Here is a 17,306-nt window from a genome sequence, read left to right as displayed (position 1 = left end):
TTTCAGGTACATTTGGGGAAACTGAAGGACACCTACAGATTTAGGAATTTAAATAAATAAATAAATAAATAAATAAATAAGCAAGCAAGCGAGCAGTAGTGGTGCAGGTCTTGAATCCCAGCACTAGGGAGGCAGAGGCAGGTAAATCTCTGAGTTCTAGACCAGCCTAGTCTACAGATTAAGTTCCTGGACAGCCAGAGCTACGTAGAGATACCCTGTCTTGAAAAACAAACAAACAGTGTGGGACCCTTATATCATATGACAAATTACTTCAGGAAAAGAGCCAAGCCTTTTTACAAGTTTAAATAGGGTAAGAACCAAAAGTGTCCATCTGATTTACCTCCAAGGAACCATTGAGGACCTTTACAAAGTGACTTTAATGTTATAGAATGGGAGTGTTTAGGATCTAAACAGGAATAAACTCCAGCGCACAAAGGAATGGGATGTCTTTAAGACAAAAGACTTTATTTAATTGTATCAAATTGCAGAGACTTTATTTATTGTATTTGAAACCGTAGAAGGGAAAAAAGGAAGCATGGTTTTAAGTTCACTTTAAGCTCAAAGGCTGGAGAGCTATTAAAACACACACACACACACACACACACACACACACACACACTTCAGGATTTATAAACTTGGCTAAATTTTAATTTTAATTAAAATTTAAGATAATTAAATTAAAGATAAGGTGCATCAGGCCGAAACTTTGAATCCACCACAACCTAGTTCTGAAAACATCATTCGTCTTGAAAAGATGTATCTCATGAAAAGATAAATGATAAAGGCAATAAAAAAATTTCAACAGTCAGGGAAAACACCATAATTTAAATTTTAGTTTGATCCTTTATAAGCCACTCTTAGGTGGCAATTTAAAAAAAAAAATCTGTACCTACTGTATGCAGAATACTGGTTTTAACTCTGGAATATAAAAAGAGGTTTTTATGCCTGGCTTGGTAGCCTATGCCTTTGATCCCAGCAGTTGGTAGACAGAGGTGGGTGTATCTCTGTGAGTTCGAGGCTAGACTGATCAAGTTCCAAAACAGTGAGGGCTAAGTAGAGAGACCCTGTCTCAAAAAGAGGGGGTGTTGGAGGGGATGCAATGCCTCGGAAACAATTAAGGTGATAAATATAAACGCTCTTAATAGATGATAGAACTTAGTTCCCACTAGGAAAAAAAATTGGAGTGGTTAAGGCCTAATACCTTTGGCAAAGTGAATTTTGCTCTGCCTCTCAGACTGAACAACTGAACTTGTTTTTCAAGCGTACTACAGTAGTTATAGAAAGAAACATAGTTAACTTACTTGGGACAATTTCTCTTCAAGCTACCAGCAATCCTGACTTCAATATTCGACACGTATGGATAATACACTGTAAGAGGCATCTACATAGCCCAAGAATTGAACACAGGTGTTTCCAACTCTACTTTTTGTGTTCTCCATTCCTTTCCTTAAGCAGCAGTTTGTCACCTAGGGTGAGTTCACACTTCTGGGCATGGACAGTACAATATTTGGTCAGGAACTGGGCAGCGGCTGCGGCTGTCAGCCCCGACCATGTCGTGCAGGGTCCGGAAACTACAAAGAAGTTCTGGGCGCATCAGGGTCTAGTGCAAACCCCAGCAACTGGAAACCTGGTGTTCCAAGACACCCACGGGAAGAGAGGAACACATCCCCCGGGAAACGCGTGGACATGACAATCCCGTACGCTGGGGGGCCGGGCAGAGGGGAGTGGCCAAGTCCAGACCAGAAAACTTTATGCAAGGCGACCGGTAGGGTTCTCAGGCTCTGCGCAAGGCAAAGCGACCCGGGCCCAGCCACCGTCCGACGCCTTACCGTCCTGCAAGAGCTCCTGCACGGTCGCCGCCACTGCTGCGGAACCCGAAGCCCCACGGCCTGCCACCGAGACTGTGCTGTCTCCACCTTCCATGTTGGCAAGTACCGGGTTGATGACGTCTTGCGATCGCCCCGCCCTCCAAGTGACGCAGAATCAAGGCGCCGCCCCACCTGGCCAGCCTAGGGTGAGTTTGGGGATCTAAGTGGTCCATTCCCTCCGTGCAATAAAAGAAATTTTGCCGCCCGGGCCTTCTCCCATTCCGCTCGGGACGTAGCTACCACGCCGATCTCCAACGCAAGTATTGGGCCTGAGAACGCCGGCCTCCGGCGTGGGAAAGAGGAGCATCACGGCCCTCCTCGCCCAGCACGTGGGAGCTAAGGGCTGCTCAGCCTTACCTTGTCCACGCCTTGAGTGGCAAGCCCCGGTAGCAGGCGGGATATGCTGGGGAAGAATAGTTGTTAAGCTCTGCCCTAAGTACCTTAGAAATAAAGACGCTTAAATATTCGTAACTATTAGATGAGCGAGTCTGGAGCTACACTGCATTTTGCATTAATCAGAAGATTTTCCATCATTTGTTTGACCTCAGTCACGATGCAAATAGGATCAGTTGCCTGAGACAGCGCGCCTAGTATTACATTAGATTTCAGTATTCATAGTTTATAAAACTACTTTGTTTATAATAATCATCCACGACAAATAACATTATCTGAATTATTAGATGATTTTCTTCCCTTAGCGTTCTTATTTTTTACACAAAAGGATTAACTTTAGTCCACATATTAATATGCAATAAAGTTTTTAACGCCCACTGTACACACCAGCACGAGTTTAAAAAAAAAAATTTATCTCTACTCTAAAAGAAATTCTGGGTGTAGAAGCACATTTGACCAAAATATTATGCCCCAGTGCTGAGTGCTTCGGAGAACTTTACCTTCATCCCGTAAGTCCAGAGAGCTATTGTGATCATGGGTGTGACTTAAGCATCTTGATTCTTAAAAGCTTCTAGATCATCCTAATTTACTATCAAGATTGAAAGCTGTAGCATATTCAGAAAATTTCATTCTGAAGGAGATTTTGCCGTTTAGTCTGACCACAAGAATGAGTAAGAAAAAAAATCATGCTTTAGAAAGTCAGTAATGACGCCATTGCCACTCACCACGTCCTAATGTGTACGTTTCTGTAATGTTTAAGATTCTTCCCTCCTTTGTAATAATCTCTTAGCGGTTTACAGCCTTATCGACATAGATCATCTCTGACTCAGCTTACTTACACTCCCCTTTTCCTCTGCACAGTGTTGACACTTCCAAAGATTTCTTGCCAGCCATGGCATCCCTAAGTATGTTGGCCTTGTGTTCGTTTAGCTTACTACCAAAGGTTAAAGACTGAATTTTGAACAATTAGCCTTTTATAAGGTTAGCTTTTATCTGGCTGTAGATTACCAAGGCCAAAACAGAATATAAAAAAACAAAACAAAAAACATGAAATCAAAAGCTTTAAGTACAAGATGGGGAATATTAAACAATTTTATCACTTGGATCTCTGGCATAAAAGTTATTTACAGTGCACTTTACTTGGTAATAACTGAACATCTTCACTGGTAATATATTTAATTTTTTTTAAATAATAAAGTTTTGTCTGCCTTCTGATTCATAAAAACCTAGAATAAAAGTATCAAGATTTCTTTTTTTTAATTGTGTGTGTGTGTGTGTGTGTGTGTGTGTGTAGATGAATATGTGTGTGAGTACAAGTTCCCTCAGAGGCCAGAGGTATAGGATCCCCTGAGGCTGAGCATAGAAGTGGACATGATCCTCCCAACCTGGGTGCTAGGAACTGAACTCAGATCCTCTGCAAGAGTAGTCCATACTCTTAACCACTGACTGAGGCATATCTCCAGCCTCAAAACACCAGGATTTATTTTGAAATACAAATTTCTATTAGCGCCACCTAACTTTCCCAAATGGAATTTTTCAGATTGTCCATCATACAAAGTATTGTACGGGAAGTAATTCAAGTCAGATTCCTTGCTTTATCATGAAAGTAAAATGCATGAAATTAAAAACTAATAGGAAGTTGGTCACGGAGGCACGCCTCCATGCTGGTGTAATCCCAGCACCACAAAGGCTAGCTTTGCAACTATGTGAGCTAGCCTGTGGATATAGCAAGATCCTGTCTCAAAAAATAAGCAAAACAGTAACAACCAAACCATAACATGACACACACTAGAGGAAAACCTAGTGGTCTTCTATATCTTCTCAAAAACTACCCCATGCAATCTTTCACATCTCTTGATCCTGTAAGTAGAGGCAGAAATTGGCAAGAAAGGGAAAGAAGCTAGAATTATTTCTGCGTTCACAAGCTCATGAAAGATGAAATTACAATAATAGTTTTTTTCCAATCCTGAAAATTAAACCCAGGGTCTGCCACATGCAGCGAGCATCCTACCGTACAACAGAGCTATGTGATCGGCCCGATAATGGGGATTCCCAACAGTGAAGTACATAATTCTCTTTGCAAACTGCCTTTTTCAGTTTTGAAACCAACTTACATACACATGAGGAGTGACTCCATACCAACCACGATATGTCAAGAAAGAAAAAAAGACCCAGTAGAAATGTTTCATTCTGGACAGCTGGTAAAAGTCTGTGCCCCGATGGTTCGATATTCAAAGTAAGTATTGTTAAATGGTTAATAAGCCAATATTTAGTCCTCCTTAGATGTACTGGTTTTGTACATCCCCCCCCCCCACGAGTATTATAGTCACTCGGCTGCAAAAAGCTTTTCAAACCCCTAGCTTTGGAATCATGATTTAGAGTTGAATCCTTGTGCTGACACTCAGCTGGTATATTTGTGACCTTAAGTAGATAATTTCTCCATGCTTCCCCCCCCCCCCCCGAGAGAGTCTTAGGTATCTCGGGCTACCTAGAACTTGCTGTGTGGCTGAAGGCCTAATCCTTCTGCGCCCATATCCCAAGTGCTGGGGTTACAGGTGTATGTCATCATGACTAGCTCAGTCAATGCTGGGATCAGACTCAGAGCCTCATGGGTGTTAGTCAAGCACTGTTCCGAGGGAGCTACATGCCTAGCCCAATACCTATAAACATGATAATGTATTAGGATACATTAGGTATTAAATAGATATAAATGTACATGTGCAGGTTTTTATGGGAATATGCATCTTGGGCTACATATTGAGACTTTAATCTCCAAAAAAAATAACAAAACCAGCAAATAAACATATTTCTCCCATAGTCCCTTTTAACGGCCGAGGTTTCTGTATCTATGCAGCCTTGAGGGTCTAATTTATAAAACTGAAGCTCTGGACCCATTAAGCAATAATTCTTCGTTCCTCACACCTCCAACCCCTAGTAACTATTATGTTGCTTCCTTTCTCTATGAGTTTGATTATTCTAGATGCCTGGTGTGATTGAAACTTGTCTTTTTGAGGGTACCTAATCTCCCTTAGCATTTTGAAAATATATTTCAAGATACATCCACATAGTGCCATATGCCTGCCTTTCCTTCCTTGTGTAAGAGTGACTAGGTGGTCTACTAGGTGTATATACTGCCTTTGTTTCTCTTTTCATCGATTGGTAAACATTTGGGCTGCTTCCAGCTTTTGGCTATTTCAGCTAATGCTGCTATGAACATAGGTATTTAAATATCTCAGACCATTTCAGTTTTGGCCGAGCTATGTAGTCAAGCAGATCACATGCTAAGTCTGTGTTGCGTTTTCAGAGGAAACATGCTCTTTTCCATTAAGGCTGCACCCTTGCCTACTGCCCTGCTGCACATAAGGGTTCGGTACCTTTGACAATATTTTTCGTTTCATTCTGCTTTTTACTCACTATTCTCATTCCACTGGGTGAAAAGTGGAACCCTCGGTGATTGGCTGTGCTTTCCTTAAAGACTAATGACATTGAGCGCCCTCTGCTTCCTGATGGTTTCTTTATATTCATACTCGTTTATATTTATACTATATCGTTTCTTGAAACACTCAGCCCATGTTTGAATTGGTTTTGAGGTTTTTCATTTGTTTTCTGTGGACTACTGAGGGGTCTACATATTCCAGATGCTACTCCTATGTGGTTTGCAAGTGTTTCCTCCCAGTGTGGAGCCCTTTCCTCTCCTTAGTGGTACTAAAGCGTGATGTTTATATTTGCGTGGATTGCGTTTTGGGTGTAAAGTATTTTAAAGAAGCGTTTTGTCTTGTGTGTGTCTGTCTGTCTGACTGTGACAGAGGTGGGCGCTGGGACATATGTGCTGCTTATTTCATTCCCGAGTAAGGAGGTCAGAGATGACTTTTATGTCCGTTCTAGGGATTTGGGTTGAGTTCTCAGGCTTATTTAGCAAGCACTTTTACCCACTGAGCCATCCAGCCCACTAGCTCCTAGTACCATATTTTTAATTTTATATATGTAAGTTCATTAAGAGTTTTTTAAAATCAAACTAAATTTTTTTATACTGAGCTTATGCCTTACAAACTTGTTGAGCTCCCTTATGGAGTTCTATAAATGGCTTGGGACTGTCTACATGAACAATAATGTCATCTATAAAAATGGACAATCCTTTTCATGCTCTACTGTGCTGGCTAAAAGTGCTCACTATGTGGACAAAGGGTGGAGAGCAGACATCCCAGACATTACAATTTCTTTCTTTCTTTCTTTCTTTATTTTTTTTTTTTTTTGAGACCAGGTCTCTCTGTGCAACCCTGGCTGTCCTGGAACTCACTCTGTAGACCAGGCCTCAAACTCAGAGATCTGCCTGCCCTACCTCCCAAGTGCTGGGATTAAAGGTGTGTACCAGCACCACCCAGCCCACATAGGATTTCTTATGAATGTTCTTCATCAAATGAAGGAAGCTCCCTAAAGTTCTGCTTTTCTGAGACTTTTAAATACTGTATAAGAATATTTTGTCTAATGTTATTTTTGTATCAGTTGACACAGCCATCATTTTTACATCCATTAGCATGTTCTTTAGTATATAATAGAGTACTTCTGATACAATCAGCTATCCTAACACTGCCCCATCAGAGAGAAAAGAAAGGCCTCACCTCATCACTGTCGGCATTGCATCTTCATTCTCAGCTTGCCTTCCATTTCCATCTGGAGAGAAGGAGTCTTTGTTAGTATGGGCAGAGGTGAGATCCCTTTGGAAGGGGTAGCATCCTAAGCTGCAGGGTAGTGCTGAAGTCCTGACTTTCTCCTAGGCCTCTCTTTACAACAGATCAAGCAAGGAAGGAGAAGGTGCCTTGTTACTCCTTTTACTATGTAGTACCATACACATGGAAGTGTACACTCCCCATGTGATCTCCACTGAGAGCAGAGAAGGCAGTTTCAGGACGAAGGCTGCATATACTTCCCAGGCCTAATTAAACACTATCACCATGAGATGGTAAAGGCACCTTGGAAGAGGGAAAATTACTCCCCATCCAACATTTTCTTTTAACAGATGAGCCTATAGCTTTTTATATAGTGTTGATTATTGTTTTTTAAATTTTCAGTCTTTTGAAGCTTCTCCTTTCCTGTTCCTTCAGAAGAGAGAAGATTTATGTGAGGCCCTTTTCATCCTCATTCACTGCAGATTCCAGGTGGCAACTACTTCAGCCCTAAGTCTATAGTATTTAAAGCAAAAAGGAAATCTGTGGAACTTTTCATCTTTACTCTGTCGGAATGCAAGGCCACTAGCCTGGCTCCCTTCCTCTCTCTGTTGGGACTTTACTATAATTGTTTTATAAATAATAAGGTTTTAGCTAGGCGTGGTGGCCTTTAACTGTTAAGACTCAGGAGGGAGAGCCAAACAGATCTCTGTGAGTTCTAGACCAGCTACGTAGTGAGACCCTATCTTAAAAACATAAGTGCCAAGGATTTTAGTCATACTTAGCAGGTAGACTAGGAGAAAGTATCTCTCTTTCATCCAATAAAAGTTCCATTAATAAGTATTCAGTAATTAACTAAATTGTACTTGCAAATGTGTATGATTGAAGTATTTTCTAAATTCATGATTAAAGTTTTATATGCGTGCAGGTTGGCTTTTAGAACATTAGTAAGAAAATACTCTTGTGACCTATGTTATACACCAATGATAGTGGCTGCTGATTTTGTCAGATCTGTAAAAGCCAGAGACAGTGAATTCACCACAAACCAAGGTATGTAAAACCTATAATTTGCTCAACTATTTTATATAATTAGATGCAACATGATTCAGAGGTTATATTTTATAATCCTTTAGATTTTTAAAATCTTTAGTATTTAAAAAATACTTTAGTATTTTTAGTACTTCAGTCTTTAGCCTTTTAAAAATCACAATACAGAATATCTTTTACCCTGTCAGTAATCTATCAAAATGTAAAGTCAGCCATTCTTAAGGCCACCAGCCCTAATGTTCTCATGTATTAGAATAAGTCTTGTCTAGTTGTCTTTTCCCCTCAGACTATCGTCCAGTAGCTCAACATGACTTGTCTAAGATGCGTATTGATCATGCCCCTTCCCTGCTCACAGTCCTTCTTAGAACTCCTATTGCCTAAAATAATGCCTTCTATAGGATTGCCAGGTAGAGGTGACTTCCTTCATCATTACAAACTTGTTGGAAATGAAAGTTTCCAGGCTCTACTTTAGGCCTGTGGAGACAGTTGAGAATCCCCAGTCTAGAGTTCCAGCACCTGAAGCCAGTGAGCTTCCTTAGTCCAGCCATGAATACATCTGCAGCCCTGCTTTCCATAAAGTTCTTGAGTTTGAATGTGCCTTGTTCTTGAATTTACCTACCTAGAATATCATTCCCAGGTGTGCTATCCCCAATACACACATGCACACACACACACACACACACACACACACACACACACACACACACACACACAAACACACATGCATGTGCATGCACACACACATATATACATTCTTCCATATATATATGTTCACATATATATAGCACACACCTACTCTTACCCTTGTCCATCTCTTTAAGTCTCTCACAAACACACACACACATGCACACATACACATGGGCATATACACTATACACACACATTCTCGCTATACCCACACACACACACTCATATTCCAAGGAACCTTTCTTGACCACTGTATACGTATATCTTCACCAAAAGCACAGGCTCTTTTATTGTACTGCTGTATTATTATATTTTTGTTACATCCCTATCTCTCCCTCTAAATTATAGGTTCCCAGAAGGCATGAGCTATAGAAATACCTTGTGTGTTTAACTGCTGATGGTGTTGAAAAATAGATTAGATTAGATTAGTAAGTAGGATTCTGTAACTAGGGTACTAACTGGGAAATGCGCCCTACATGCTGATGATGGAAAGCTCATCAGTCCCCAAAACAGTGAGTTTCTGTAGAAATCTGTAATCATTTCAGAAGAGGTAATGTCTAGAAATGTGCCTTTTATAGACATCCAGGGAATTTATAGGAAGTCTTCAAAAACCTTTTGAAATATTAAGCTGCAGAATTTAACACTATCCAAAGGTGAGAAAAATATATGAAGACTAAGGAAAGCCAGTATATTTGACTATCCTAAATTTTAAACTTCTCCATGCAAGTATAAAAATGTTCTTTAAGATTTAAAAAATTAAAAAATAGACAATAAGGCTAATTTCTTTTTGAAGAAACATTACAAAATCAAAAAACAGCAAGGTGTGGTAGCAAATACCTTTAACCTCAATTCTTGGGATGCTGGGCCAGGCAAATCTCTGGCACTTGAAGCCAGCCTGGTCTACAGAGTGAATTCCAGGCCAGCCATGACTACAAAGTGAGATCCTTTCTCAAATAAACAACTAAATAATAGAGAAAAGAAACAACTAACAGATTTGAGAATAGAAAAAATACAAATAAAGATACATAAAAATTGTGTATTCAGTGTGGTGAGTTGAATGGAAACAAAGACCCTTGGTATTAATGTGCATGTACATCTGTAAACTCTTAGAAGATACTTTATTAGTGTCCATATTAAATACCTGGCAGTGCCAAATGCTTATTTAACAGCCATACTTCTAGGTAATTATCTAGGAACAGACTTATAGAACTGTGAATGCAGTTTAGACAACAGTATGTAGCCTGTCCATATTGGAGAGTGTGCCACTAAACAGCGGATGCTAAATGAGTGCACCTCCCAGATCCATGAGGAGGAGCAGGAGGGATAGCACAGTGTGGAATGGTCACACCACCATGTAACAGGATGTATAACCACTCTGGAATACAATATGAATCCCTCCTTTAAAAGAGGCTCCGTTTGCTAGGAGCATTGGAATTTTGTAAATCAGGTACTGTTTGATTTTGATTGCTGTTCTGTGAATGCTTCTTTTCTGTGAATTTTAATATCAGACTATCTTTTTTTTAAACAGGTGATTGCCCGTTGATTGTTCAGTTTGCTGCTAATGATGCAAGACTTTTATCCGATGCTGCTCTGATAGTCTGCCCCTATGCAAGTGGAATAGATATTAACTGTGGTTGCCCTCAGAGGTAAAGGTCAAAGAACTTAGAGTTTTCAAATAGATTCGAAAGGAAAAATGATGAGAACATGATAAAATGTCTTTCCAGTTTTCCAAAAGTTAAAAAGGACAACCTGAGTTTTCTCCCTGAAGTCCACATGACAGAAGGGAAGAACCTACTCCACTGAATTGTCCTGTGGCCTCTGCATGCACACTCTTACTCCACACACACATACACAGCACACATATGTTAATAATCATTAATTAAGTTTTAAAGGGAAGACTAGAGTTTGAGCACTATGGTTCCAAATAAGAAAAAGAAGGAAAAGGTTATTTAAAAACATAACTCCAAAGGTCTTTTATGATGGCTGAAATGATTTATAGATTTGACTAGTTTTTTTTTTAATTCCTCATCATTAGCTATCATTTGTTTTGGGGTTTGTTTGTGGGTTTTCTTTTTTGGGTGGGGGGCTCAGTTGTGATAAACACTATGACCAAAAGCAACTTGGGTAGGAAACAATTTCTTTCAGTTTATAACTCCATAGTCACACTCCAACATTGAGGGAAGACAAGGGATGTATCTGGAAGCATGACAACACCATGACCAAGGCAATGAATAAAAGAAAGTGTTTTAGGGATTTACAGGTGCAGTCTAAGCCAGCATGGCAGTAAGCAGGGAGGCATGGCGGAAGCCAGCAGCTTCCATCTAGAGACACAACTATGAGGCAGAGAACTTACTGGAGCCTACCACCAATGGCACACCCCCAACAAGGCTGCACCTCCTAATCCTTCCCAAATAGCTCCACTGACTAGGGAACTAAGTATTCAAGTATGTGAAGCAGCTGGAGCCGTTCTTGTTGAAACCACTTGCCACCCTCTGCCCATCCACATCATAATGCAAAAATGCATTTAGTCCAACTTCAAAAGTCCCCGTAGTCTATCAGTCACCGTCTCAACACTATTTAAAAGTTGGAATTCTCTTCTGAGACCCAAGGCTGTCTCTTACCTGTGACCTACTGTTAAATCACTAATGAAGTTCCATACTTCAAACACAGTGGCACATCCTGCAAAGGAGGAAAGGGAACATGGTGAGGAAATACTGGACAAAGCAGGCTGAAATGCAGCAGGGCAAACTCCAAATTCTGAGGATCCATGTCCAATATCAGAGGGCTTAGATAGCTTCCCTTCCAACTTTGCTGACTGCCATACTCTTCACTGTTTTGGGCTTGTTCTACTCCATGTATGCAGCTCTCCTTAGCAGCCCTCCTATGTCTCTTGTGTCTTCAGCTTAATACAGACTTCACTTGTACTACTTCACAGTGCCCTCTTGGGGTCTCCACTGAAGGACTCCCCTGCCACATGCCAGGGCTCAGTGGCTCTCCTCAACGATGGAGGAAGGTTCCACAATACTATTTCTCTCATATTTTTCATGGCACATAAAGTCAGAACCACATGGCTGAAGCTGCCAAGTTCTAGGGCCTCCTTGTGGTAGAATCTTCCCCCTTCTTGAAGTACATTTGGACAGTCAACGATTATGCAGTTGTTTTTCAGGTACAGAAAATTCCATAGGCCTTTTCCTTTTCCAAGTTACAGGCTTAGCTGGGTGAGGTCTCTCACTGAGTGCACCACTTCCTTATTCCATCAAATATCTCTGCCTCCCATCTCTTCAGCACAAGCCTTTACTCCAACGATAAATCCCTGGTGCTCCTTTTCTCCTCAAAGTGTACATTTTCCATTTCATTTTGCCCTGCTTGCTCTTTCATTGTAGATCTACTTAGGAGTTATCTAGTGACTGGTCTTTGAAAAACAGGGTGTATTGAGATCTCCTCTGCCAATACTCTTCATTTAGCCTCAGGCACATTCGTTGCCCAAACTTCACAAGAATGGTTCTCTAGCCCAGTTGTTAACATTGTTCCCTTCTAAAACCTCTTGACCTCTACAGTCCACATCACTCTTAGAGCCTCTTTATCCTAAGCTCCCACTAGGATGGCCTGTTAAGCTCCACTTAGAGCAACACCATCCACATTCATCCACATAACAGCATGATCAGAGCCTTCACTGCAGCACCCCATTCCTGGTACCAACTTCTATTCTAGTTAGTTTTCTGTTTCTGGGACAAAACAACATGACTAAGGCAACATATGAAAGGTTTGCTGAGGGCTCCCAGTCTCAGCAGATCAGCCCGTGACCACTATGGCTGGGAGCATGGCAGCAGGCATGTAAGCATCTAAGCATCCTTCTGGAACAGTAGCTAAGACTTATATCTCTTCCATCAGCACAAGGCAGAAAGAGCAAACTGGAAACGGAGTGGATTTTAACCTCCAGTGGCAGGCACCCTCCAAAAAAGCATGCAAGGTCTCTAATCCTTCCCAAACAGTTCCACCATTGAGGATCAACCATTTAAATATATGAGCTTATGCGAGCCATTCTCATTCAAACCACCATTCTCAACATGATTTCTTATACAATCCAGGAAACATACCTCCTCAGGGGTAGCATGGCCCTCAGTAGCCAGGGCCTTTGAATATCATCATTAAACAAGAAAATACACTATAGAGATGCCTGTGGACCAATCCGATGGAGGCAGTTTCTCAATTGGTGTTCCCAGTTCCCAGATGACTAGTTTCTGTTAGGTTAATATAATGACCAAACACACTCTGTGTGGTTCTGCCTTTAACCTCACCTGTACATAGTTCCTTAAGAATCTAATGTTTACAGCAATCCCAGAAATGTGTTTTTACTGCCATGTCGTATACTCTCTAAAAGCTGATATTACTTACCTTACTATAGCGATCTTTTCCTCTCTGTACTGCAGCTACTTGACTGGGTTCAAGTATGTGTTTGAATGGATGTACTCAATAAACTACTGTGCAGGCACTGTACTAGGTAATCTGCCAATATGTCCAAAAAATAAATAAAAGTTTTAAATGTCGCATAAGCCAAATCAGAGTAGACATTTATATACTCATTAGGAGAATTAGATAAGCTGTTTAGTGCTGTTGGAATGCTGACAGCCAAAAATATCTTTCTACTGTTGAGACTGATAAAACCTCTTGTTATGTACAATAAACATCAAATTTGGAATTTTAAAAATTTGAGGTAATTGCAGTTAATATGAACACCTAAATCTGTTTTGGTTGAATGGATTCTAATTTAATACTCTCCCTTGGCTAGTGAAAAACTATTTCCTATTTGATCTAGGCAAGTGTTATTGTCGTTTTTTATGAAACCATTAGAAACGTCTAGTGATGAACTTTATTTAGCACCACATTCTACCCAACTAAGCTACCCAGCCAGCTATAGATCTGCGAGTTGTCAACATCTGCTTCATTCCAGATCATCCATCAATAGAGGAAGGGCCAAGGGCCGATTCAGTGCACTTAGAATTGTGTCTTCCCTTTTGTTTACAATCTACCTGCTGTGCTTGCCTCCTCAAGGTGGGCCATGGCAGACGGTTATGGAGCTTGCTTGATCAACAAGCCAGAGCTCGTTCTCGATATGGTGAGACAAGTGAGAAATCGAGTGGAAAACCCAAGGTTTTCAGTTTCCATTAAGATAAGGTAAACACAATACTCCAGTTTACTGACAAGTTTCTATATTACTTGGAAGTTTTAAAATGTTCCTTTTTGCCTAATGATGTGGGAGTGTCTGTCCTAAATAAATTAGAAGCTGATATGTGGAAATATTGAAAGATGTTTGTCTAACAAACCTAAATGCCATTTTTAAATTATAATCCTGATGAACCATGTTCTCTTTTTATTTCTTAGCAAGTAATGCATTTCTAGTTAAAAGACTTCACCAAACCCTCAACTTTCTTCAGATACTACTTAGCTAATACTTAGAAATATTCCTGGTACCAACTAGAAAACAGAAAAGATATTTATACTAAAATTTAACAATTAAAGGATGGGGGTGAAAAAAAACCAAGATTCCAACTTGGGAGGCATGCACACTATGTACTAGGATAACTTCTTTGTGTTTATCTGTGGCAGTATGCTGATGACTCAATTCCTCAAAGCCAAAAAGGAAAAGCAATGGGGAAAGGGAAAGACATTTCTCACCATATTGTTTCCAATAGTCAAATAACTAAAGCCAAGGTCTTGAATGGGAACCAATCATGGAAGAAAATCTTATTAATAGTGGCATGAAATGATAATAAATGTAGCAAATGAATTCTCAGTTAATTTAGCCTTAAAATCTGTGTGCTATACACAGCTGCAATTTTGAAATTATAGGATCCATGATGACCTGGCAAGAACCATAGATCTCTGCCGGAAGGTTGAAGCCACAGGAGTGTCCTGGATTACAGTCCATGGAAGAACAGTTGAAGAAAGACACCAACCAGTCCACTATGATGCCATTAAAATGATAAAGGAAAATGTGTCTATACCCATAGTTGCTAACGGAGACATAAGAAGCTTGAAAGAAGCAGAAAATGTGTGGCAGATGACTGGGACAGATGGTAAGAAATAAACACTGGGATCTTTTTATCATTTAATAAGGATGAAAAAGTGAAGGCGGAGTAGTAATTTGATATCCTGTTTAACACTGAGCCATATTATATAATGTCAGTTCTTTTCCTTAGAAACAGTAAATCATTTTAGAAGCAATGGCAGCATTTTGCTCCTCCTGTCATATCTGTTGACCAGCAAATCATCTTCAGATGGTCTATTTTGTTTTGTTTTATCTTTAAAAAGTGCCTAAAATAGAGATGAGAGTTCATGAATTTGAATGGTCACAGGAGCCCCAGAACTGCCAAGAAGTTTCAGTATCCCTTACAGAATTAACTGGCCAGCCCTATAGTAACTGTTTCTAGATTCAAACAGCCTGATTTATGACCACTTGGATGTCTCCTAAAGAAACAATAAGGCCAGTGAATTAATATAGATATCCTTTTAAAAATACTTGTATAAATACAATTGGTTTATCAGTGACACCAGAATCAATTTATTTCATACAGTATTATATTAATTTGTAATAAGGGTATTCTGAAATCTCAAAATAATACTTTTTTTAGTAAATACTATTACATTGAGTTTTAGCTGATAACCATGGATTCTTAGTTTATTCTTAGTTTAGTATATGTTGTGCTTTCATTTGCAGGTGTAATGGTTGCAAGAGGACTTTTAGCAAACCCAGCTATGTTTGCTGGGTATGAAGAAACCCCACTGAAATGTGTCTGGGACTGGGTTGACATCGCTCTTGAACTTGGAACTCCTTTCATGTGTTTCCATCAGCATCTAATGTATATGATGGAAAAGATAACATCAAGGCAGGAAAAGAGAGTGTTTAATGCTTTGTCAAGCACGTCAGCAGTCCTGGACTACCTTACAGACCATTATGGTGATGATTCAACTTTCTAAGTCATTGTAGTATGTATTTTTTACCTACATGGAACCAGATGAGGTTACATCCTCATATTTCTTTTAAGTCTATGGCTTTTAATATCAGTATAACAGCAATCACTGGGGCCAGACATGAAGGCCCATGTCTCTTATCCAACTACTCAGAAAGCTGAATGAAGATGTTTGGAAATTCTAGGCCAGCAAAACTCTATCTGAAAGAACAAATGGAACTTTTCCATAACTGTAAGAACTCAGTCCTGGGGCTGTAGAGATGGCTCACCAGTTAAAGCCTTGGCTGCTCTTCCAGAGGACCTGGATCCAATTTCCAGCTCCCAAGTGGCTGCTCACTACTGTCTGTAACTCCATTTCCAGGGGATCCCACATGCTCTTCAGGCCTCCTCAGACACCAGCTAAGCATATGGTGTACAGACAAACATGCAAGCAGAACATTCATACACATAAAACTAACAACAACAAAGTCAGCCCTGTACCCTTCCTCATGGGTTCCACTTCAGTAGATCGTGAGCAGACCCAGAAGTTTTAAAGAACTCAGGACCTTCCAACATCCAATAGTCCCAGATCAAATATTGGAAAACTCTGCTTCTAATCTTTATGGGTGTAGTGGATGGGTGGGGGTGGAAGTTTTACTAAAGGTATTCTGTTTTTAAGTGTTTTAAATAAAACTTTTCTAACAGCAAGAAGGTGTGACTCAAGTTAACAAGAAGCACATCTTAATTTTTTGAACGTTCACAGGTAGTAGTATGAATGTCCACATCCATATAAAATGAAAAAGAACAAGAAATTCTGGGTAGAATTATATTCAGAGTATACATTAAAGTTTTTTAATTATAAAATCAAATTTACTAATTGAATATATACTTGAAGGTAGTTATGTTGTGTCTAAATGAATTTAGTTACATTTGATGTCAGCTGTAATTTAAGATTAGGGACAACAAAAAGGTTCAGTGGGTAAAGTTGCTTACGTGGGCCAAGCCTGATAGCCTGAGTTCGATCCCTTGGACCCATGTAGTAGAAGAAGAAAATCATTTCCTCAGAGTTGTCTCTCAGGGATCCACACATTCACTCACGTACATAAATAATAATTCTTTAACAATTGTGTGGAGCTCTTTGAGTGACAGCAAATTTAGTTCTTTTGAATCTCTCTAGATTATTAGGTTACTAATGAGCTGGCCAGAGTACTTTGTTCTACCAAGATGAAAATGGTGGGTGAGAACCCTTTCCAACACTGGCTTTAGCAGTGTTTATATCCCCAGCCTTTGACAGAAGGAGCTAGCCTTGGCAACAGCAGGTGTTGGTACTCTAGTATTAGGATTCTTATGCAGGCCTCAAGTAACAGGGCCTTTAGTCCGAGTTATCCAGTGTTAGAACTCTGGATAGTGTAGGTCTGGGAAGTGGAACTCTTCAACGTTGACAGCAGCTATTTTTACAGCTTGGTCCCATGATTCTCAAACCATGATTTTCCCCAAACCCTGAATAACAGCCTCTATGACTAAGAAGTTCTTTGGCCACTGAGATTTGACAGCTCTCGAGAACTCTACTAGCTGCCATGGCCTGCAGCTTCTCTCCAAATCTTCTAGCCTCTCTTCAACCTCAGCTCCTCATCCTCTCTTACCTCTACTGTTCTTGTACCTGCCCTGGTCCCTGTGCCCAGCCGTTCAGCTACCTC

At 40.1% G+C, this 17,306-nt stretch overlaps 2 protein-coding genes across 6 annotated transcripts in view; one reads left to right on the top strand and one right to left on the bottom strand.

Moving 5' to 3' along the window:
* Cog5 (component of oligomeric golgi complex 5) overlaps positions 1 to 1,959 on the bottom strand; it is a 297,903-nt gene extending 295,944 nt beyond the window's left edge. Inside the window, exon 1 of one of the 2 annotated variants that reach the window (XM_039078121.2) lies at positions 1,830 to 1,959. In XM_039078121.2, the coding sequence (XP_038934049.1) occupies positions 1,830 to 1,923 (94 nt within the window). In that variant the 5' untranslated portion in view covers positions 1,924 to 1,959. The remainder of the gene's footprint in view (positions 1 to 1,829) is intronic. The other variant, NM_001398787.1, reaches the window with a different exon arrangement.
* On the top strand, positions 1,876 to 16,317 carry Dus4l (dihydrouridine synthase 4-like). Of its 4 annotated transcripts, XM_039112625.1 has the most exons (8): positions 1,876 to 2,014; positions 4,359 to 4,497; positions 7,331 to 7,417; positions 7,854 to 7,975; positions 10,188 to 10,305; positions 13,712 to 13,834; positions 14,510 to 14,736; positions 15,378 to 16,317. In XM_039112625.1, exons 2-8 carry the CDS (start codon positions 4,382 to 4,384, stop codon positions 15,635 to 15,637), a joined length of 1,053 nt encoding a protein of 350 aa, XP_038968553.1. In that variant the 5' UTR covers positions 1,876 to 2,014; positions 4,359 to 4,381; the 3' UTR covers positions 15,638 to 16,317. The 4 variants fall into 4 exon arrangements, with proteins under 4 accessions (XP_038968553.1, NP_001129275.1, XP_038968555.1 ...); NM_001135803.2 differs by lacking the exon at positions 7,331 to 7,417; XM_039112627.1 differs by lacking the exon at positions 15,378 to 16,317 and having other exon boundaries at positions 14,490 to 14,624.
* The last annotated feature ends 989 nt before the right edge of the window (positions 16,318 to 17,306 follow it).

The sequence above is a fragment of the Rattus norvegicus genome, chromosome 6 (genome assembly GCF_036323735.1).
Source record: "Rattus norvegicus strain BN/NHsdMcwi chromosome 6, GRCr8, whole genome shotgun sequence".
Classification (NCBI taxonomy): Eukaryota; Metazoa; Chordata; class Mammalia; order Rodentia; family Muridae; genus Rattus; species Rattus norvegicus.
This window is presented reverse-complemented; position numbering and strand designations above follow the sequence as displayed.

Coding starts and splice junctions, on each gene's coding strand:
- Dus4l (XM_039112625.1), top strand. CDS start 4,382: ATGAGGAGTGACTCCATACCAACCACGATATGTCAAGAAAGAAAAAAA. Junction 4,498..7,330: donor CCGATGGTTCGATATTCAAA/GTAAGTATTGTT, acceptor TTAAATTTTCAG/TCTTTTGAAGCTTCTCCTTT. Junction 7,976..10,187: donor TGAATTCACCACAAACCAAG/GTATGTAAAACC, acceptor TTTTTTAAACAG/GTGATTGCCCGTTGATTGTT.